Source organism: Gymnogyps californianus, chromosome 1 (genome assembly GCF_018139145.2).
Source record: "Gymnogyps californianus isolate 813 chromosome 1, ASM1813914v2, whole genome shotgun sequence".
Classification (NCBI taxonomy): domain Eukaryota; kingdom Metazoa; phylum Chordata; class Aves; order Accipitriformes; family Cathartidae; genus Gymnogyps; species Gymnogyps californianus.
In genome coordinates this window covers 43,797,226-43,821,664 of record NC_059471.1, presented here as the reverse complement: position 1 = coordinate 43,821,664, position 24,439 = coordinate 43,797,226, and the positions used below count along the sequence as shown (strand labels likewise).

The 24,439-nt window shown below is 34.8% G+C and overlaps 1 protein-coding gene across 1 annotated transcript in view; it reads left to right on the top strand.

Annotated features, from left to right (window-relative positions):
- Positions 1-24,439, top strand: part of DACH1 (dachshund family transcription factor 1) — a 334,510-nt gene that overhangs the window by 246,027 nt on the left and 64,044 nt on the right. The window contains 3 exon segments of the mRNA XM_050896944.1: positions 1,878-2,050; positions 14,691-14,826; positions 17,113-17,247. Of these exon segments, the coding sequence (XP_050752901.1) occupies positions 1,878-2,050; positions 14,691-14,826; positions 17,113-17,247 (444 nt within the window).

Here is a 24,439-nt window from a genome sequence, read left to right as displayed (position 1 = left end):
AATCCCTAATGCTAAATAGAAATTGAGTATAGATTAAATACGTCCTGACTGATGTTATCCTAATGTCCTTATCATGAGAAATTCCCATGAAAAGAGTAGAAACTTTTAAAGTCAGGAGGGTGAAATTGTGTTTTATATGAAAAAGGAAGCAATCATATATTGCTGATGAGTATATTAATACTGCTGAGAATGCATGCATATATACATATTTATTAATATATTCAAATATTGTTTATTGATTGTATATGGTAAATAAACTCATACAATGAGTGTATAGATCACTTTGTATGCGTAAACATACATATACTCAATCTCAGCAGTATACATAAATACGCACCATGAATTATATAAGTCCTCAGATTGGAAGATTTTAAACTTTTCATTATATATAAATGTACAAATTAATAACGTTATATGAATTTTTAGCATTGTCCTTTAATTGTATGCTTCTGTTTAATTCTGTAGGTATTTTTTATGAGGAGGTCTGCAATAGTGAAAAAGAGTATTTCTCAAATATGTAAATTATTGCTTGTCTCAACACTTATTTGTCCACATTCGTCCTTGCTGTTAGTCCCTTCCACTACTACAAGACTGCAGGAATCGATTAATAATCCCTTACATTTTAATTAATAATATGAAATAAAAATTGAATATACAAAAGATAATTGTCAGCCAAGCACATATGCATGCATGTTGGTGCCCTCAATAAATTAAATTTTTAGTTACTTCCTATAATGTTTGTTTATTAAGAAATACAAGAAAAAATATGACTGTAGTTTAAATTTTAATTGGCATAACAGGCAATATTCTTTTTTTAGACATTTTGCAGGCAAAAATATTCTCTTACATATAAAACAAATGCCATATATAGTTTTACTTGCAAAGAATGGCAAAAGTATATGTAAAATATACATCAAACACAAACTTCATGTGAATGAGCACAACTATAATACTTCTAAGTTTGTGTTTTAACTCTTAACTTTAAAAAGTTGTCCTTACATATCTTTTTCAGAGGGTGGAAAAAAAACCATCAAAAGTCCTTCCCCCAACCCACATATTAAAAAAAAAAAAAAATTGACACTTGCAAGAAAGGTTAGATTGCTGGCCTTGCTTGCAAATTCAGACATTGAAAATTTGGAGTCTTCCTTCATCCAAATAATATATATTCATTCCCCACAGGCAGCAGTGATGGTTCTTGGGATAAAGAAAAACTTCAGTCTCCCCCCACCCAAGGATCACAGGCCTCTGTTAACCACCCCAACTTGCCTGGACAGCATAATGTTCCAGTTAGCCATCCTCTCAACCCTCTTCAACAGAACCACCTTCTGCCAAATGGTACGGGTTGACATCTTTCAGCACTAACATCAGCAGTTTTCCAATTCCTGTCTTTATTTTGTGTTTATATAAATAGGCTATGAAAAATCAAAGATGTGGGGAATATTGGAATACTTCCATAAAGTATTAAGCAGGGGAAGCGGAGACAATAAAGAACAAATACATATGCAATAAAATTGATACTTAAAATAACTGCTAACCTATGCATCAGTGGCATAATAATGCATTGCTAAGGCACCTTACAGCAGATATTAAAAAAGATAATAAACAGCCATTGCTTAGCAATGATATCATACATTACACTTATACGAACAAACTAAGAGGTCTAATAGCCTCTCCTTGTGGCTAGAAACCCTCCATGGTTGCTAGTGATTTACCCATGCATATCCCAGAAGAGAACTGACACATAGCTGCTTTGTCCTGCGATGTGAACCGTCTTGTTACCCATCACTTGAATATTGTCCCTCAGGAGAAAAAAAAAAAGACAATGTTTTAAAAAGATGCACAAACCTATTTCCCTTTTTTTTTTTGTCCCCCACCAGGATTGGAACTTCCTTTTATGATGATGCCCCACCCGTTAATTCCCGTGAGCCTACCTCCAGCATCTGTCACGATGGCAATGAGCCAGATGAATCACCTTAGTACCATCGCCAACATGGCGGCAGCAGCACAAGTGCAGAGTCCTCCATCCAGAGTTGAGACATCTGTTATTAAGGTAACTATATAGAAAAAAACAAACAACACAAAATTCTAGCACACTCACAACTGTCATAAATATTATAAAGGTGGGTAGGTGTCAAATGTTATAAGGTAAGTCATAAAGTCAACATATACAAGAAATCCAACTGTTGTAGCTCTGGGAACACAGTAGGCTGCTGGTGGCCAGTGTTACCTTCTCACTTCTCCTCCTCCTCTCTACATCAGTATTAAAACAGTGCTCAAGTTGAAGCTTTTTCACACAGAATACACAGCTTTCTGATTTCTCATATTTCATAGTCTGTAATCTAATGGCAACGTTCCTCAAGATATCAAGGAAGAAATTACTCCTTTCTTAAATTAGAAGAGACTGTTCTTCCAACTTTTAAATCTAAGCATTTGAACTGAAATGCTGCAAATTATCTGAAGAAGGCTGAAAGGCTTGATACTTTACCTCTGCAGAACCTAAATTGCCAAATCCCAGAACAGAATGGAATGAAGTTGCACAGAACAGACCCAGTAATCTGCAGGCCAGAACTTTAGTATTGTAGAGATATCTCAAAAATATCTGATATCTGAAATTGTCTACCCATTTTAGGTTTTATTTGCTGCCTGTAACTAAGTTAATCTGGTTATAGAGGTATTTAGCAGAGGCATGGAGTCTTCTCTCCTGACTGAAGATGATCTGTTTTCATTTTAAAGGCTTTTCTCCCTTACCACTAGATATTATAATTTGATTTGACATTTATTCAGATATCTACATTTTACCTGTTATCCTTCTTTAGTTCTAATAAATGAGATACAGTACACAAACTTCTGTGCTTCTATGTAATATTCATATGTTAGAAATACACATGTGAAGGCAAGTTTATTTGATATTTTAGGGCTATGTTGAAAATCTGTCCATTAATGCAATTTCTTTGACAAAAAAGGGGTAAACTTAAAAGTCTCTTGGACCTTCAAATCAAGAGTTGCAAAAGTTTTGAAGTTCATGATGATTTAAGCAGAGTGAAGAGGGCTGACTTTATTAAGACATTCAACATGCTTGTGCTCTTGTCCTCTTTAACCTAACAAGCCCAGAATCATAAAGAACCATTCAGTTAAAAGTCAACAAATCTATGTTGCTATTGACCTAGAAAAATATAGTCTGAACACCTAATTTAGGTACCTGCACTTTCAAATGTAGGATCTCCTTCAGAGGCCTTCAGTGGCATCCCTTTCTCACCTTTAATGACATGGGGAGTTAAGACATTGGTTTGAGAAGAATTGTTTCTTTAGGTGCTATGTCAGCAATGCTAGATTCCACTCTAATGTCCATCTTGCCCATATCTTGGGAATATAAACGCTGTTCTGCTAACTAACTGTTCGATTACATGGTGATTTCTGCACCTTTGTTTTCTACTTTTCACTTGATCAGTATTTAGTAAGAGTTACAAGATACTAAAGTTCTCTGGAACATACGTGGTGCTCTATTTCATTCTAAATTTATTTTCTTAATTGGAACAGTCACCACTGGTCTTACAGAAGATTGGGATGGAGCACATGCTAAATGACACCTGACAAGCATGAATTACTATGGCAACAAAACTTTGTTTTCACTATTTTTCCTACTATTTTCCCTTCTCTCATTTTCTGTGAGCTATTTGATTTCATATGTAAGAGTACACAATTTGACCTTCACAAGCATTGGTAACCTTCTGTTTCTAACCTTTGACAAGCTGACTTCTAGCTTGTAAAGTTGATTTACAAGCTAGTTCTAGCTATTAAAGTTGCCTAAGTTACTGTGGCCTACATTTAAATATGTCTATGGGAGCATACCCCAATGCGACCCCTGATCTTTGTCTCCAGTTACCAAAATCAGGTACATTTGAAGTACAACATTGCTCCTAGGCTATGTAAAAAAGGTTTCCTTTTGTGGAAAGCAGGTCCTGGTGTGTTCACAGATCTCACCCCATTATGGGAACATTGCTGGACCCAGGAAGCACTTAGCTGAGAAGTGCTTCTGGCTCATCTGATCTAAACCTGTCTAGTAGGTTTAAAAGTATTGGACTCTGAAAGGGACACTCTGTCATCACGTAGCTATGTATATTATTTTAACCATAGGCAGTGCCATACCAGAAAATTTTCCTTATCCCAGAGTTCCTTAACTTCTTAACAAGTTCATTCTTGTAGCTCATCGAGTTGGAAAGATAGTTTCATTATAATCTAGGTGAAGATTTTGAAAGTACCTAGCAATTTTAGTTCTCTGTTTGAAACATTTTAGCAGCACTTTGTAACTGGAAAATAATATTTTTTTTTTTCAAAATCTTGTTTATTTAAGCATTAGTTTATATTAATAATCTACACTATTTATCTCTGTCATTTCTGAAAATTCAACTATCCCGTATTCACGCTAATTAAATCTTCATCATAGCTGCCAACTTTTGTGCAGCTCCTGGCATAACATTTTGTGCAAGTTATTTAACAACCAGGTTTCGTGTTCCCATCTGGTTTGCACATAACCATAAATTTAAAAGATGTGGATTTACAATGAAATGTTTTTAAATGGCCAAATTAACCTAAGTTCTATTTAGAAAAGTGTGCTCACTCAGGGGTGAAATATACATATTTTAAAGTTTGCACGATTAAGTTAGAGTTTTGGGACATTTAAGTAGAACCTGATGGAGTCACTATCTAAGTGCTGCCGTGACTTCTTCAGTCAAGGCCTGTGACACTGCCCACAATACATTTGTACTACAGGTAAATACATAAACACAAGTGTTAATCTGCCATCCAAAACTCACTTCTGAATGTAAGATTGTCCTGCACATAGTTATTTCAATAATACTGTAAGGGCTAAGGAGCTTATTCTTGCAGGACTTTCCTAGTCTTTCCTTCAGCCCCTTTGTGGTACAACGTATGTGTAGATTTATGTCCTCTGTTTTTGTCTATGGCAGATGAATATGGTCATATGGATAGAGATAGCATGGCCAAGTAATTATTTTCCTATTTTTTAGTACTGAAGAGGATTGAAACATAAACCCCAGAACATAATAGCATAAGGTCATTGTTAGGAGGATTTTCTTCCCATGAGCATGGACATAATGTCACTGGCAATTTACCTGTTCCTCACTAGGCATAGTCAGAGGCTGTGATTTTAGTGTCCATTGAATTATATGCACTGAGTAGTTGAGCAGGAAACTCTCTAATCAGCATACTTTTTGGACCTTGCACTGGCAATGTAAAGTTTATGAATAATAACTTATACTACAATCAAAATAAATATCTTAAAGAATAGATATAAGTGAGAAGGTCAAACCTCCTTTTTCTTTATTTTTATAGGAATGGATAAATAATGCCGTTGCTCTCTTTCACAAAACCGTTATTAGAATTATATCTTCCTTTTTTTTACTGCTACGTTTTTAGACTTTTTTTTGGTTTTGTTTTCATTATCTTCTGGCTCATTTTTTTAACCCTAATTTTACTTAAATGTTTTTCCTCAGTGACAATGTTTCCACAAGTTGATTTGAAAAGTTTGTGAATCACTCATCTTGGAGTTCATAGCTGTAACCTGAACTGATAGCGTAGACTTGAAATACAAGATGTTTACAAGTTTAAACTCTGCTTGAGAGTTAAAAGACCTATGAGAAATTTCTACTCTGAAAAATAAATCAATAGTAACCTTATCTAATTAAGTAACAAAGAACAAAATTAAGTCTTAGAAAATCTGAATCTTCGGATTATAAACAACCTGGTTCATTGCCTTTGTGAACAGTGCCACAGTAGATGACTTGCTGACCTTCCCTTCCAATTCACCGAGTTCACAGTTAGTGCTGTTATCTTTAAACTCACAAAGCTTCAAATGCCTTTCTATTACTGGGCAATATTTCATTTCTTCATGATAAGAAGTTGGAATAAAGCTGAGATCATGTACTATCCAAACATTTTATCCTGCTATGTTCAGGAGATGAGACAAAGACAAAATTACAAGGGAAGCCTTACAAAGCAACACCTTAGATTTGGCAGTGAACTCTGAGCTCTAAAATCTTCAGAATTATATTTCAGAAGAGTGTTGTGCCCTTTCGAACATGAGACGAACATTAGATGTCTTTTTGTAATGGAATGTTTAGATATATGAGTTGGATGAATAAGAGGAGAGCAACAACAAGCAGGGACAGCAGATTGTGACAGCAATGAATTGCAGTGAGTGTGACAGCTGTGACCTGGGGATGCTTTAGACATGAGGTGGCTTTCATCACCTGCCCATGGTTTCAAAGGCTCAGCTTGTTAGCAGTTTCACTACATCAATTTTTTTCACTCAGCAGAAAGATACATGAAAATATAAAGGACATACCTCATATTAATAGCAACTTGAAATGATTCTACATTGTAAAAGTTAGAACAGAGCAGCATGCCAGAATCAAAAATTGCACTTTATCCATATAATGTTACTAATACTTATAGAAAGAATTAAGAATAAAGCAGAAGAAACCAATACCTCCAGCTGAAAAAGTGACCAGTGGCACAGTAGTTTTCCACTGCATATTAAATACATGAGACTAAATTTTGCTAATTCTCTAAATATATCACAACACTGGTTGCGTTATACTTGTTTATAACTTATTTATAGAGATATATATATCTTCCTGTTATCCAATAGCAGAAATTTACTATTAATTTATTTAACCAAGGTAGCTGCTGACAGATTTTTTTAAAAAATAACTCATTTTATAGGCCTATTCTGACATGAAATTTTATTTTAACGTTCATTCACTTTTTCATTTTTCATTGGCAATATGTGTGTGTTCCTATTGATGTAATTTAATGTTGCTATGTTTTTCGCCTATAATTGTCACCAAAAAGTCCAAATAATAGCCAAAGAGAAGAAATATGACACTGCCATACAGAAATGACGGAACAGAGTACATTTAAATGTCTCATGTCAGAGTGGTGGTGAGCAAGTTCAGAGAGTGGACCTGAAAGGAAACAGACTCTAAGAGGAGAATGAGCAAGTTCACTTCATGGAGGGGATGGGCAGCAAAGGGACTGTAGAAGCTTCAGCTTAAGTCAACTGTAACTGCTGTGTGAGCAGCCTTGAGTTTAGTGCAGATTTTTAATACCAAAAGATACTGGCCATCGTAAGATGTTTCAGTGTAGAAGAGTTTAATGATAACTTATTTTCCAGTTACAGACATGATGACTTTTTTTATAGGATTAGATAAAGTATTTCTCAAAATTGGCTGGCACACCATCCTGTAGAGACAGGGGCCATAGGAAGCACCTTGAAAGTACAATTAGACATCCTGGATAGAAAACCCTTGCACTTTGCTGCTGTTACCAATGAAGCAGAATTTTTCTGTACTATAAACTTGAGAAAACTGCCAGAATTGCAAATGTATCAGATGTTACTGTAAAATCTTTAGATGTGACTGTCTTCATGCATTGAGTAAAACTACATCCAAAGCCTATGTTAAAGGACTGTCACTGAATTTCAAAAGACGTAAGACTAACATTAGGAAATACCAGAATGCCTCTACAACCTGAATGTGACAGCATTCCATCCATGTAGTACAGTGCAATTTTAATTTCACCATCACATATTGTATTTTTCCACAGAACCTCTGTCTCATTCAGTGAATGGTTAGTTATTCTATATTTGAATTTTTTAAAATCAGTGTCTGGCCCAGTCTTATTTAACTTATGTTATCTGAATCCTGTGTTGAATGCAAAAGTTTTCTATGGACACTTCTGTGCCTTACAGGAAAAGTATTATGCAAACAGTGGTAGATATGTATTTGTACCATTCCTATGAAGCTGGGTGTGCTATACCCATTTTACAGAAAGGGAATAAGAATAAAATTAATTATATCCCAAACTGGCAGAAATGCCCTTTTTGGATGCCTAACCTGAAAAACGCCTGACTTTTCAGATAACCTATTGTTTCTAGAGACATTTGTGCATTCAAAATAGAAATTTTGACATTACTTTAAAGTGTTTTTCTTGAATGCGTAGAAAAATACACTATACAGAAGTGCATGAAGAGTGAAGCTACTTTCATTTCCTCATTATCTGATACATGAAGTAAAATCAAGTTTTCTTCTTTATATAAGGAGAATTTTGATTTAATATAAAATATTTAAATAGTAAAAAGTAATTACAATAAATATTCTAGAATAAAAATAAGAGTATCAGCTCCTAAAACATCTACTTTGACATACTGGGAAAGCAAACATAAAAATTATGAAATACCTATGAAGTTTGAAGTATATTATAAACCAAATTAATATTTCATTTTCTTTTTATCAAGACTGCAGAAAATATGATATCTTAAAACTATTTGTATGAACTTGCACATAACAGAGAAAATCTTCAGGTTAGAATAACTTCTTTTTTTAATTTATGTTAACATAAATATGTGTATGCACACTTCTGTTTCTTCCTTTAGCATGAGAAGATCTTAGGTCAAAGTGTAGCTGAACTCCTTTATTATGGCTTAATCATCTTTATGTTAGAGGACACTGTGTCCCACCTCATTAATTAGTTCTATCTATATGACTAAAATTATTTATTTTAACTTTTAATACAGTTTTTTTATAATGAGCTTACAGGATGGTAACTGTATACCTGGTAGGTTGTAACTTGGAATAATGTCTTTTTTTTAATAATATGGGATCCTATTATTTGTTTCAACATGCATGTTTCTGAGGTGCAGTTTGAAGCTAATAGCAGCCATATGCTCATATGAATTAATTCCAAACTGTCAACACCTTAGATGCTGCTCTAGTTTCACCACTACAGCCAGGCTCTTTCTTGATATTGACAGGCATCTACTTTTGTTTATTTGTCTGTTTGTTTGCTTGCTTTTTAATCTTTGTAATGGCCCAATCCTATGAAACTCGCTTCCTGGCTAGGTCACTGTGCTTTCTGTACTGCCCATGATTTCAAAGGATTTAGTTCTCTGTTGTTGTTGAAGTACTGTTAAAGGATTACTTGGGAGTCTCCTGTTTGGACTTCCTGTCGGTTAACTGCTGCTGATATTCCCAATAATCCTATAGTAAACAGGGCAATAAAAATAAAGCAAATTCATAGTCTTTTTGTCTGTTGATCTCTTTCTACATTTTATGCTATCAGTTATCAGTGTTCTTGTGATGGGAACAGCAAGGTAGAATCAATGAAAAATGCAGAAGTAAAAGTAAAATTGAAATCAAATTAACTTAAAATGGTCCAAAAGATAAATAAGTTCAAGATATTCACAAAGAGAGAAAGAAAGTCTTATGCAAATATAATGGATTATGTTCTTTATAAGAAATAGATCCACTGTTTAAAATAACAGTGCAATTAATGACAACACAAAACATTTGAACTCCTGAATTTTGATTGAGATTAGAAGTGTGTCTATAAGAAAAGGTGAGAAAGATGACATGCATCAGTGGGAAGTTAGCAAGATCTTTAGCAGGCTAGTGATAGTATGCAAATAAGGAAATAGAAATGAAAATTTATAGCAATCAGTCAGTTTGATAACACACATTTTATAGTAGTGATTGAGGAAGTTAGGAAATAATTATTAGCCCAATTCATCTTGTAATTCTTAGGACTAAACATTAATTTGTAGTCTCATAGCATTTTAGACTAAAGCTGAAGGAAAAATGAAACTGTAAAAGCAAAATATCCTGTTTGCAGGGAATACAGAAGATACCCAAGTAATTAATTTCTTTCACTCATTCAACTAATACAATGTCAAGTAAGTATGCCATTTTACAAGAAAGCCATTCCTGGAATACTTCTCACACAAGTTCAAAATAGGTCAGTAAAGAATGAAGAGTAAGAAGTCTGTGTTTCGGTCATTGTGAAAGAGATTATTATAATTTTACCACAAAAAGGCTTGGAAGCTAAGTGCCTTCCCAGAAAGGTTGGAATATTATAAACTATTCCTGATTAAAAACTTTTAATTTTCTTCTTAAATTAACAGTGTATGAAACTGTGTGTATCGTATGTCCTTTCCCCAATATGAAGTTACCTAAATTATTGAAAAGTATGATGCTGAAAATAAGTTATTCTCTGCACTTCAGTGACTTAAAGCACAAATGTCCTTAAAGGAGTTTGTTCAACACTGAAGAGCATCAAGACAGCTGAATAGTTTTAAAAGCATTATGCCTCTACAGCTATCCTTAGTTGCATGTCTAGAGCTCAGTCCATGACTCAAATTAAAGGATGACTAAGCCCAAGAGATGAGTGTTATGGAGAAGCAAACTAGAACAAAGGAAAAAGCTGACACTGAAAGTACCTGTAGGAGAGAAATATGCAGGAGAGGAAGGCATATTCAAACTTTGTCAGAAAGATTCTGGAATTTTGTCACTAAGGAACAGGAATGACAAAGAATGAAGAATGTTTGTGGAAAGACTGAGGTGGTGAGAACCTAGAAGATACCACTTCCTTGTCTGTCTTCTTAGGAGCAGAAGGATTAATCCTACACATACTACCTGAAATGTCTTCTCTTCGATAGTGATAGGGACCAACAGCTGAACTTCATCAACTTTACGTTTTGGTATAGTTTTGAGGAAGACTTTTGGTAATGAGGCACTTCTCAAACAATGAAAACTTGCTGCTGGACCAGAAAGAAAAGCGGCAAAAAAAGAGATTAATATTGAATAACTACCTTTGTGACCTGGTAAGAAGAAAAAGACATACATGATATAGGGAAGAAAGTATTTATGGTCTTCTGAATACCATTACTGATATATTAAGATAAATCTTAATAGGAAGTTACTTAAAAGGAACTTTTGGAATGAGATCTTACAGTATTTGAAAAATGTAGGAAAACGTTGATAAGACACTTCCGTTTTACTTGGAGAGACTGAGAGTGTTATGTTGTGGATGATACGTGGTATTCTGGAACAAAATTGGAGTGGTTTCTAATTCTAGAGGCAACTTCAATGTCGTAAGTTAAAATCTCTGACCGTTAAAATCTTTTACCTGTTCTTTACAAGATTAAAAAAAATGCCCAGTGTCACAGGAACAATTCTGTTATTTATGAAATAGACTTGATATTGAGGGTTTGTAACTTGTAATGTCAGTGGAGTAAGAGTACAGGAACGGGCATTGCAGCTCCCTAAAGTGAAAGTTTCATATATGGTAGGAGCATTTTTGGAGGAGTTAAATGTCAGATTCTTAAATGCTCTAGGATTCATGATTTGGATCAGATTGTAAAGAGCACCAAGATAAGGAATGCTTCAAATTTGGCCCATAAGAGTGTGTTGTCCATTGCATAGTATAGCTTCCAGTTCTGATGCCTAATTGAGAGTCTTACCAATTTTGACAAGTTGGTTGACCATATGTTAAATTGCTACATATGCCCTAAATTGTTCACACTACTTTTTACTTGTGAGTACCTGTAGAAACAAATAGGGAAGCAAAAAATAAGAGAAAAAAGGTAGCTAGTGAGGATTATGTTTTACAAGTGGTAAATAATTCTGTATTTCTTGTTTTCTAGTAAATATTGTCAATAGAATTTTGGGAGCTATTTGGCTCATCAGCCAGTAAGTGCAAGGGTAGAGTTTTTGGCATCCTGCTGAGACTCCAGAAGGCAGCAGGTCTTTTGTAGGTCCTGTCTGTCAATGTGGTGTGGACATCTCAAAACCCTTCAGTGGCTCACATGGCTCAAATGTGAGCAGCTGAATTAAGCTGTAGGTATCTGGTTTTAGAGGAGGCTCCATTGACTTTATTGTGTATATCTCAATTGACTGAAATGGGAGACAACTTACCTTCAAGGTGGACCCCTTCGTGTAGCATCCCAGATACAGGCGTCTCGGAAATTTCATCTCTAGCTCATGTGTCAAAACTGCATTTAGATACTTACATTCAGATGTGTTGATTTCAGACTGAACCCTGCACAGTTTCCTCTTTATACTTAATTTTAGCAAACCAAAGTCACTCAGATTTTATTTATTTATTTGTTTGTTTGTTTGTTGGGAGACAACGAGCCTAATTACAGTACAAGCCAACACCAGATTCTCTAGAGATATCTTTAATTAAGTGGAATTAAGTTTGTCCTGGGAGTAGACAAGTTTTAGGAAAAATACTGGACAGTGGACAGTATCCTAGGTGATTTCTATTGCCAGGATTATAAACAGTAAATTCTGTTTCTTTGCTGTGTCATGTAGACTTACTTGTACAAAAGTGGCATTTTGCACAAGTTACAAAATAGCTCTGATCATCTGACTTATTTACTGAACACATTTTTGCACATTTCCTTTTTTGAAAAATTGTGAAGTGAAATCTAAAGTTCATATTTTACCACAGACAAAATCCATCTTTTCTACACAAGATCTCTAGTAAGGAAGACAGTTTATATTGATATTCCAGCGCCATTAGTTTGTCACTATGACTTTTTAGAGCTACAGAGTATTTCAATTTATTATTAGTAGCATTTCCATTTATTATTGCAGCTAGTTTTGATAAAGACGAAAAATTGCTATAGACTATATTATTTATTGTGGAATTATCAAGCAAGGATATAAAAAATGAGTTAAGGTATTAAATTAATTTATTTTCCATTTCTGCATAGTTCAATCCCATGTTTTGTTGGGGTTAAAGGGTATTTTAGAAATGAATTGATAAAGCCAGTATATATAGTTTTCTTATAGAGTTTGTCTGCTATGTCATATTATATGTGAATAAAACTCATTATCTGTTTTGTTTGTGCAGTAATTATATTTTGTTGTCCTGTGCATTCCTTTTGCTCTATCCATCTTATAATACGTGCTGTAAAAGCACACATAAATAAATAGGATAAACAAATTAAGCTGTTTAAATAAATTAATTTACTCTGCAGCTCTGTATTCAAATCTTATGTGCTCACTGGATTTCATTTTAATGAAACCCTTCTAAGAACAATACATTGTATGCCAAATAGTGAAATTATATATTAAATGAATGATTAAATATACCATGTTCCAATTTATACCAAATCTGTACGCTGTGCATGCTTAAATCCTCCTAAATCTAAAGGAATAAATCTACATTCTGAAAACATCTGCATTATAATCCTCCTCTTGAATACCCAGTTCATGGACATATAAACACAATCAAAGTCATAATAAGCCTAGAGCTATGATGCAGTTAAACTATCCTCATCAATGTTTTTGACTTAAAACCCCAAGACTGTTAAAGTGGAATCCACTTAAATGTCTTGAAATATTACTCTGAAAGGCCTTCTCTCACTCCATCAATAGGTCCATTGAATCCCTTTGCAATCAGAATCTCAAGTTTAGCCAATATTTATTATGAAGCTTACCTGGAACAAATCTATTGATTACTATAGATGGTTATGTTGCTAAGTTTCATAGGAATGCATTCAGAGAAATAAATATTCATCTAGCTACTGTGCATGAAAAATAATGACTGCTGTAAAAGCAATTTGCTGTGTGAGGAACATGATGCTCTTTTCAGGAAAACTTTTAGGCATTTGCAGCAGCAAGTTTGTATTTCATTACCAAAAGCTTTTAGTGAGTTGAATGTATACAGTTGTTGGTTGGTTGGTTGGTTTTGGTTTGGGTTGGTTGTTTTTTTCATTAGGATTCAGGATTTCAATTATGAAAAGGAAAAAAATCCCAACAACCAAAAAACCCCTAGTTTAACATTTTCAATCCTCCAATAGATTTCCCTTATAGGAACTATTTAGTTTTATCACTATTTGACCAAACCAACCTAACTTACACATATTTTAGCAATGACATAGAGTCTTGGGAGCTGTTAGCAATAAAAAGGAAACTGCAGGGAAAGGTAGAGGATTTTCTAGAAAGGACTATTCTGCTCTCAGCTCCCTTCATTTATTGTTTCTGTCAAAGTTCTATGTAAATATCAGATATATCTATCTGCTACATACTGACAGTTCTCACATAGCAGAAGTGCAGTTCAAACCATCACAGTCCTCATGCTCTAATTTTCAAAATCAAGGAACATCTTGACATGCTCCTCCTGGCTACTATGCCAGGCTTTCCCCTGGATAGAAAAACATGAATGGGCGTTTTTCCCCATTTTGAAGTAGTGATATGGCCAGTGATATGGCCACACTTTTCCAAAAAGTGTAGTTCATTCCAGGTTTGTGCTCCATGGTGTAAACAGACATTTGGACTTTCATCAGCCATGTTACTGGTATAGGTTCAGTAGGGAGATTATATTTTCTTTATGATCCATAGCAGTTCCATAAGATCTCATTGCTCAAGAAGCCCCTTTGAAATTAAAATGTGGAGTAAAATTCAGCATAAGCTAAGACAACAGTTTCTGGTCTTCATTTATTTACAAAAGTGCATCATTCCTCATCCCGTAAGGCTAAAGTCTGTAAGCCAAAATGTATATTTCCAATTCAACAGCGTGCTGATAGAAGTGAGGGGGAAAAAAACCCAAAAGCAAAACAAAACCCAATTTTTATAAGTAGTCTAGAAGGCAGTTTAAAAGCCTGACAGGAAGAGCAGCACTCACATTGCATACTAAAACGTAAGGTCTAGTGTCCTAAAATTGCCATGTTTCCTTTGAGAATACTCTGCAAATCCTGGACACCTCAACAGAGGAAAGAACAGGTTGTAATTTAGGAGGGAGATACAGTTTAGGGAAGTGATGTTTGGAAACAGAGGTTTAGTTTAACATTGCCTTTTTTTGCAATTATTTTTTGTGGGGTCTAGGAACGTGTTCCAGACAGCCCTTCTCCTGCTCCTTCTCTTGAAGAGGGCCGAAGACCTGGCAGCCATCCATCCTCTCATCGAAGCAGCAGTGTGTCCAGCTCTCCTGCACGGACCGAGAGCTCTTCAGACAGAATCCGTAGGTCACATTCTTCTCCTTGTCACCACTTTAAATTTGATTAGGTGCAGCTGGTTTTTCTAATCAAAATGCCCTCATCTTAAATAGGTCTCATATGTATCATGTTCAGAAGTTCAGCTGCAATAACTATCTCCCAACATTATGTTCCCCAGTTTACAGTATCATAATATCTGATGCTACATTAACGGGTACTGATATAAACTGCCATCATGTCATATTAAACATAAAGATATGAGCTATGAAATACAGAATTGCAGCCGGGAAGCAATTTGCTAGATTAGTTTTAGAACTGAACATATAGTGTAAACATTTTTTAAAGAAATTGAGTTTTATTTAATCTGGTTACTCTGGTTTGATTTCTAAATTGAATCTGACTTTTTTACATGGCAGAATTGTTTAGTGAAGAGAAGAATTAGGTTAAATCAATTAAAAAATGTGCATACTTTATAGATTTTTTAAGTATAAAAATTTGTAATGGTGAGAAATATGATACAGAGAGTATTATCATCTCGTAGCTCACAAGGGGTGGAGTGAAATTAAACCATGGTGTCTCAGAGTGATACCATTTTTATCAAGGCTCCATGTACAGGATGTAAATTACATGGCAAAGACCCTGAATTCTGATATTCCAGTGCAACAGCGTGGAAATTAAGGTTTTAAACACATTTTATGGATATTTACTTAAATTCATATTACACTTGTCCATTCCTTTTATTATTGCTCCCTTGCAGGTTTTTGTGCTTTTAAGGCATCTTTCCACGGTGGAATTTGTCAGTAGGTGAAACTGGAGGATTTGGCATGCAGATAGAAGGCCATGAAATAGCTATATGAAATGCGTAGTTGTGTTGATTAGATGCAGCACATGTGTCTTTTAGCCTGCTTCCTTTCAGGCTCTCCGCAGACTCAGGAAGCTGACTCTTCATTGACCTTCAGATGAAAGATCTTTCATTATTATGTGATGAAAAATGACTTACCAAAGAAAAGAAATTAAGCCTGACCATGACAAGCTGAAAATTCTGTTTTCTTATCACTTGGACAATTCTGAGTGCAGATTAAACTGGCATCCCATATACTGTGACCTGTCTGTTTCCCCAGGCTCAACCCACGAGCCTTTCATTATATTTTCTCGCCCCTGTCCAGTTGAGGAGGGAGAGTCATAGATCGGCTTTGGTGGGCACCTGGCATCCGGCCAGGGTCAACCCACCACAGAGTTCATAAGTAAAGTTCTGGGAAAAAACTTCACAACCCTGGATTTTTAATTTTGTTTTAATTAATTGAATAGTATATTTTTTTACAACTGTTTTCCATTGTTCTCTAAATAAAAAAAGTAAATTAAATTAAATTGAGAGATACTTATTGGTTTTGCTAAGGAATGACACTTTTTTTTTTAAAGAAATGGTACTATTCAGCTTACTCTGCTTACTTACCAGCAGAGAGGAGTGGGACCTTTGCACGTTGTTTCTTCCAATGTGAACATAACAGAGTTCCTTAAATACTGGATCAATTCAGTAACTTATTTGTTTATAAAATAACTCTTTTCTCTCCTATCTGATTTGTTAACAACACACCTGATTCTTAAGTACATCTGTATTTGTGGTGCCAGCAAGAGTAAGATGACTACTACAGAAATATGGGTTAGATATGAAAAAATGCTTTACTGAAAGTGACGTAAGCCTCTTGCAAATACAGTTTTTCAGGATTAAAGCGTAGGGATATAAACTACCCTATATGGGTTTCTGAGGTGTGTTTGAGACTCATGAAAGTCTGTTTGAGAACTGTTGGAAAGAGCTTTTCAAGCTATCTGGTGAGCAAGTAAGCAATTCTACTGTTGCACAGTATATTTTGAAAAAGTGTTTATCACCTGGAAGGCCGCAATGCTTAATTTAAGCAAGTTAGGGACTGCATATTGGGAATGCTAATATACAAGAGTTTTTGTACAACTAACTAAAAAAAAAAAAATCACTAAATATCTCACATAGAACCTTCTATGCTTTGCTGGTTTGCTTCATTGTGCATTTCAGTTCTTGTTAAATAAGCAAGAAAATGTTTGCAAATATCTAACTTTGTCCAAAGATACTGAACTCTTCTTTTTAAAATGAATTGTTTTAAACCAGGAGTAACAGGAAGAAGCTCTCCTGCTGTGTGGATACTGATAGCACTAATGAAGTAACTTTGTGATTGTTAGAATTCTTGTATAATTAAGATGAAGACTATATAAAATAAGTACAAAAGTGTATTGTTAATATGACGGCTGATTTTCTTTCTGCCTGCACTTGTGTCTAGCAGCTGTCCATCAGAATGGGCTATCTATGAACCAAATGCTGATGGGTTTGTCACCTAATGTCCTGCCTGGACCTAAGGAGGGTGATCTGGCTGGTCATGACGTGGGACATGAGACAAAAAGAATACACATTGAGAAAGGTAATATGAATATTATGATTCTACTGTTTCAGTGTAAAACAAGTATTGTCTCAACAGCTAAATAGTATTATAATTGTGATTTTTGTTTTTTTAATTGGGATTTTTTTGTTTGTTTTTTTGTTTCACGAATTAAATTATAACAGGATAATAGCTTTCTTGATTCTTCTACTTTGTGGTCCTTGAGATTAATGAACAATATTTACATAAGGGAGGAATTTCATAAATATTACAAAGAAGGATGAGTGAAAAACAGTTTTACATTGCTATTGTGTCTCTGACCCTTCTACAACACTGTTTAGGTATTAAGTTTCTGTCTCCATCCAGTTGACTTTAATGACCTACTTCCCAAAGGGACTGAGCACCGTGAAAATTAGTCCATGTGTGCAAAAAGGAAAAAGGCTAATACCAAGCCATTAAATTAGGGAATTGCATAAAATGAGGCTGGTACACATTATATAATGGGATTTAAATTTAATTGAGTATATGACCAGAGTGTTTGATCTAGGTGAATAGTCCACATGCACTTATGCTGATTATGACACCATTTCATCTCTGTTGGTATTCAAAGTTAAGTTCCTGTTCAGGGTTGTTATAGGGGATTTTGAAGGGGTGGTAGTGGAATTTTAAAAGGTGCATTTCATGTTATATTTGGTTAATGTATGTGAATTTTGAGTGTTATAGACTAGAAACATTTTGGTTAAATAGAGGTTAGAAATATGACATATCCTTTGAAAAAATATTCTTTGGGCGTATCAGAAACATCAGTTCTTTGAGCACAATGAGACGAAAAGTAAAGGGTATAATAGCCAGACATTGAAACAGAGCTGGAGAAACTGCTGCAGTAATGAAGATTTCAAAATAAGACATTTTGTGCCATATTTTGATAGGTGTAAGATGGTACTTCCTCTGTCTTGTGTTTGAACACTGAGATATGAAAAAGAATTAAAATCTGGACAATTCTCTTCTGGACAGGTGGCATTTTTAATAGCATTACCAGAAAAATTAATGGAAACAACATTTCTTTTATATAAACCGTTTAGTTTGGTTCATCGCACACACAACCTGTTTTAGCTTATACTATGCCCTCACTCAGCCCCTGCAAATTGTATCCCTGCTGTGAAGTATGATGCAATCAAATAGGTTTGTTTTGAATTTCCATAAATGATTTTGTTTCAGCCTTTGAAGTTAGTCATTTAAGTGTAATCAGACTGGCAAATCCTGCAAAGAGAAGTACATATTAAGAATTGCTACTATTTTTGCATGTCATTCAGGTTTTTTAAAGGCTTTGTTTATAATGGTACCCCAAATGTATTTTCCAATCTGTTGCCAGTTCACGTTTTTGCAAGATCAGTTCTCAGTAAAACTGCTGAGAATTCTCTTTTCTCCTCAGTCCTTGTTTAGGTCAAACCTTCTATTTTTTGTTCTTTTTTCCCCCTATGTTCCAGCCTACTGAATTAATGGTAAATATTCATGGGCTATCTAGATTGATAGGGTATACTAAATTAAAAATTGTTTTCTGTCATGACTACATTTATCATGTCTCTCATACCACTCTTGTAACTTTAATACTAATCTAATCTGTATTAAAACAAGTGATTTAACTTACAGATACTTGTGGAGATAGTAATTATCTACTTCTGTCACTGTAAGCTTGCAATCAGATTTTCAAACCGTTGCTTACCACTGCAAATCAGTCAGAATGCAACCATATTTAAAAATGCAAACAAACATATGTAGGCAGTGGTACTCTTATTGTTGAAACCCCTTCACCTTCATCATATGATTCAAAAGAAAAAGAGAGGAAAACAGAAGTTCTGAATAAGTATCATGAAGCATTTAAACATTATTGTATTCTCTTCTAAGCCACTTTTGTTGGCAGTAATCTATCAGCTGCAACTAAAATGGCTTGTAATTGAACCTGGGAGAACCTGAGAAATCCTGCCTGGTAAAGAAGGCCCTGTCTTTTCTTGTCTCCTCTTGCATTAAAAAAATGAAAAGACCAAAAATCTCTGAAGTGATCTGAGATCAGGGAAAATTAATTTACAGTCAACAGAGAATTTAAAGGGGGAACAAAGTTATAACAGAGGCAATTGATCAACATACCAAATTTTGAAAAGACTTAGCGTATGTCAGAGGGGTGAATCATTTGTCTGACCTGATCTATGAGTTGGATATAGGAGAGAAAATACCATTTATCTGTTATAAACATAAAACAAAGGAGCTAATTTACCCTGTCCATGCAAGATAGTGTAATATATTTAGAAACAGTTCATTGGCACTTGTGAACTGAATAAACAGTTTGAGGGTATTCAGCCTTTCGAAGATCATATGCATTTCTATTCAAAATTCAGCCAGAATTATTATTAGTGGCAAAAATGAGTTTATTTTACTGGGGTGGTTTAAGCTACCAGTAAATCTCTTGTACAGTTTTGTTTGGGTTTTTTTTTATTTGCCTTTAGACTGTCTTCAAAATCTGTTCGCAGGTTCTAGTATGCACAGCCTTGAGTGACCTCACCTTCCAGTGGAGTCAGGTTGTCATTATCCCACCAAGAATCAAATTAGGTTCTATGGATCTGACTCACTGCCTATTAAAACTGGAAAGTTTGCATCAGGCTCTGAGTCAATATTTATTGCAGGAGAACAGGAAGAGTTTCTGTTCTCAAAGACCATGTGTAAACCGTGGGATGTTGGGAACATTTTCCAGCTGCTGACTCCAGATGTGCAACTTGGCCACATCCTACCTTCATGTTGGGGCAAGACCCAATGTACACACCTGAAGTCCAACCCACTCCCTGGGTTCCATGAGAAGAAAACTTAGATTTGCTAAGGGTTATGTTGTGGTCTAGCCACGTTCCTAGTCTGGACTAGCGAGGACTGCAGGAGACACTGCAGAGCACTTCTGCCCCACAGTTCATACATAACTCAAGATGTCATTGTCTGTATGACCAGAGAAGTCAATTACCCTAGATTTCCAGGATTTTTTCCTTATTAGAGGATAGCAGATTTTCCAATTTTACTGAAAGCGGGCTGTAGAACTGCAAATGAACCTGGGAAGAACGAGGTAAGTTCAAGTACATGATGTTAGTTCAGATACTTGACAGCCATCATCAAAACCAAGTATCTAACTTTGTAACCTGTCATTATGGGGTATTTGATGATGCATATTTGGTTTTATTAGGTCAGATTTCACAAGAAGGACTTACGTGAAGTATAGGAGTCATATTAGAAAAGATCCATTCAGTTTTTTACATTAAAATTAAGGCTGAGTCTTTTCAGGTAAAGTAAAGTTTCTATGGCTCAAAGAGTTTGCTCTAGATAGTCCCTCAATTTTGGTGAGGTATACTTTATCACTTATCCTGCTCAGCTGTTATGTGAGGTCCTGCAGATCTCCCAGTCTGAAGTTGCAAGAAGTGTATTTTTGATGGTTTTTATGGGGCTGAATACTCGTTCAGCTCTTCAGTGATGTTGTCTGTTAAATCTGGAAATAGCATAGGAAGGAGGAACTAGCGGAGAACCTAAGGACTAGACTGCTGAATCCTGATCCTCTTCTTGCTCATTCATCTGAAGTGTTTCAAAAAAAGAGTTCACAATAATCAATGGCTTAAAAGTTAAACACACACCCCTTGGAGATGTGGATCCTAATTCCATGTAGGCAGAAGAGAGAATTGGACTTGTGACACATTTCCTGGGCAGTATCCTTAATCACTGTGCTTTGTGTAAAAGACAGTGTAAACCATCATCCCTTTTCCCTTACAACCCAGACTCTGGTCATATGGGGTCTGCAAGGTGGAATTTATAGCTCAGTCCTATTGCCAGAGTTTCTCTGTCTACTAGCTCCAGATAGCTGCATATGATTTTCTGTTGACTTTAGACAGACTATAGTTCTACTTGTTAACTTCATTAGATCTCAATTTGCAGTACCTGGTTTGGGTAATATTAAGTGATGTTGGAGGCAGCGGCTGCCCATAACACCCCCTAACTGGTACCTGCCTAGCAATACCTAACGTACACACTATATAGGAATGTAAGACCCAGCTCACTTCAGCCCAAGATTCCCTTCTGGGGCACAAACACCTAGAAGTTAGTTGCTTTAACACCAAATTTAGATGCTTAAGTGTTTTATTGGATCTGGCCCTAGGTCATCAGATTAGAATTTTCTGTCTGCATCAATTTATATTTTTTTAGATTGACACCAACAGCAAATGAAGCCTGAATGTCATGCTTACATTTTAAATTGAATATGTTATTTGAGGTGTTATGGGAAGGACGCTCTCTTGTTGAAAATATGCATGCTGTTTTCTATAACAAAATATAAAATATTCACCATGTTCACAAAAGAAGCTAAACTATTTCTTTCAGAAAAGCTTTTAAAGTACGATATTAATGGAAATTTCTTAAGTAATTTTCAGATAATCAACAATAACTGCTTCTTGACTACTATGATAGCAGCAATTAAGATATAACTTTATCAAATCCACATATTAAAATGTCCCAGTCTTTCTCTCTATTTTTATTTTATATCCCTCTGTAGAGAAGTGAGCAATCTTAGACCTCTGGCTAATATCTTATAAAATAGAATATTAAAATTCCAAAATATCCTTAGTGCAAAGTGGAAAATAATTTAAATATTCCAAAGTTATAAATAGAATTGTATTTTCCTGTTAGCAGTCATGCATCAAAAAGGGAACTAATGATAAATATGTCATCCTATATAGTTAGATATTCACTCTACATTATCAGCAGTAAATTCTTTTATAATATCTACATAGTGTAAATATATATCAAGCATGCTTATTTCACCTTAATAAATATAGAAACACATATAAGTATGTTTTTGTAAACATGAAAGACTCAAAGGAAGTTTTAGCATCAACAAAGCTCTTCTACCTGAGCTGTCCTCTAGCAAAGTCAGCAAACAAATTATCTGGGATTTTGCTTAAATTCTGTATCTGATCTGTTTTATGCTTTTAGTTAGTTCTCTGAGAAAGCCCTTTTTTAAAGAGAATTGTTACCAGTTGACATACAGAGAAATTTTCATTCACAGTTCTGCTGTCCAACTGCTTGTGTAAACATACTTTATCTGTTCATTTTCATTTTCGTATACATACATACACTCACAGCGATACTTATACAATATGTTTATTTTACTGAATATTGCATTTTAATGTAAGAAGAAGAATATAAACAGACCTTGATGGGTATCTATATGCAAATATATTTACAGTTAACAAGTTTCAGGTCTACATTCTCACTTCACTTCTTGAATGTTACCTATTAAACCTTAATATATTAGTTTGTAATTCCTTAAGATACTGAGTTCAGGCTATGTATTTATACATCATGTAGCACATTGTGAAAGTGATCTTGATTTGAGTTTTAAATACTTCTCAAACCCTAAACAGATAGTAGTCAAATTTGTAACCTATGACAGATAATATAAAGATCCACTAAATGAAAGGTTTGAGAAAGCTGGTATCACCAAAATAACCTTTCAACACTCTGGTTGTTGGTGTGTCTTTTCACTCAGCCCAAGAGGCTCAAGAATGCTTAAAGTACATTAAAAGCTATTACAGTTAATGGACTACAAAGGTGAAAAATTAAATTGCAAGTTTTGTCTTAATGGGTTGTTATTTACTAAGAAGCCAGAAAACATCTATTTTTGTTGCATAGAAAACACAGAAGCCTTTCATATTATTGAATAGGATATGAATAGTATGTGTATGCAGGAAGGAGTGCAAAGGTAGTACAAACTTCTGAAAGTTTTTTTTAGCAAAATATTGGATAAGACTATTTCTAGAGACTCTCACTAAGCCATCTTCCAATGAGGCACTTCTTCTGCAGACTTGTTTGCTACTAGGGACCTTTTTTCTGCTACGGTAGTGGTAGTTTTGACACAATTTATGAGAGATTTGCTGTGCAGTTTTCACTTGACGGATACGTGCGCATCAGTTCCAAAACATGCCAGGCGCACTGGACTCATTGCAGCCCAATTGCACATATGCATACTGGCTGTTCTATATTTACGGTGGCTCAAATGCATCTTGGACATAGCTGACTTTCTGAATAGGCTCATATGAGTTACATGTGCACAAAAGATCTGATCTATTCTCAAACTATTGAAACAACTCTACATGTACAATTCCTCCGTGCCTTGTGCCCCAAACAGTTCCCAAAAGGTATGTTTTTCTTTTGTTTCTTTTATTTTCGTCTTTCTTTTCAATGGTCATTATGTGTCCTTCAAGTAATAGACCTTAGAATGGTCTTTATAGTCTCTGATGATCTTTATCACATATAGAGGGGAGGGGAGCTAAAAATCTCTTTGAAATAGTATGTGTGCTCATTTTCATTTTTTTAATGAATTGTTAAACAGAAGAGGTAATGGTAATTGATAAGATGTTAGAAGGACTTTTTTTATCATGCTACCACATTGCAGTTTTTAAATCGTTAGTTCCCTTTGTGTTTGCTGCTAGGAAAGATATGTTGTAGGGAATGAAGTTAATGAAGTTATGGCTGTTCCCACTAAGAGGGGATATGTCCCGTAGCACCATGAGGATGACCAGACAAATACAGTTCTGTTTCTCTAAAGTAGTTATTTTTAGTTTTCTGTTTTGCTCGTTAAAAAAATGCATTTGCAGGAGAAGGAAAAAATACATGATGTGTCTAGCTGCTCTAGAATTGATTTCTGGAGACACTAAGAAACACACAATTGTTTTGTGAATTTAAAGGGAATATAGAGTCATACATATTCTTCCTGAAAACACACATAAGTGAATGCCCTGGCTTTGATGGAGGAAAACATTTATCTTCTAGGCTTTATTTGTACCACTTTATACTTATGGTTAGTGTTACAGAAAAGAGAGCTTACAGCAAAATTTTAAGAATGTCTTCCACTTGAGACTACTTGAAGGAACTATTTGAAAAGTGCTAATAACCTGCTGTGCAATTAGTTTTAAGTTTTATCTAAGTTGTTCAAATGCAAAATACCAAAAAAATTAGTTTTGAAAAGCCTTAACTGCGAATTGCAACCTAGACATAGATAGTATTTCCTTGCAAATAGTATGGGTAATTTGTATATAATTATTAACATTTTTTTTCTTTTTTTAAAAATTAACTTAATGCAACTTCCTTTTTTGTTACACTATCTCCAAATAATCTTTTTCAGATTTTTGTTCTGAGAAATAACATGGTTATT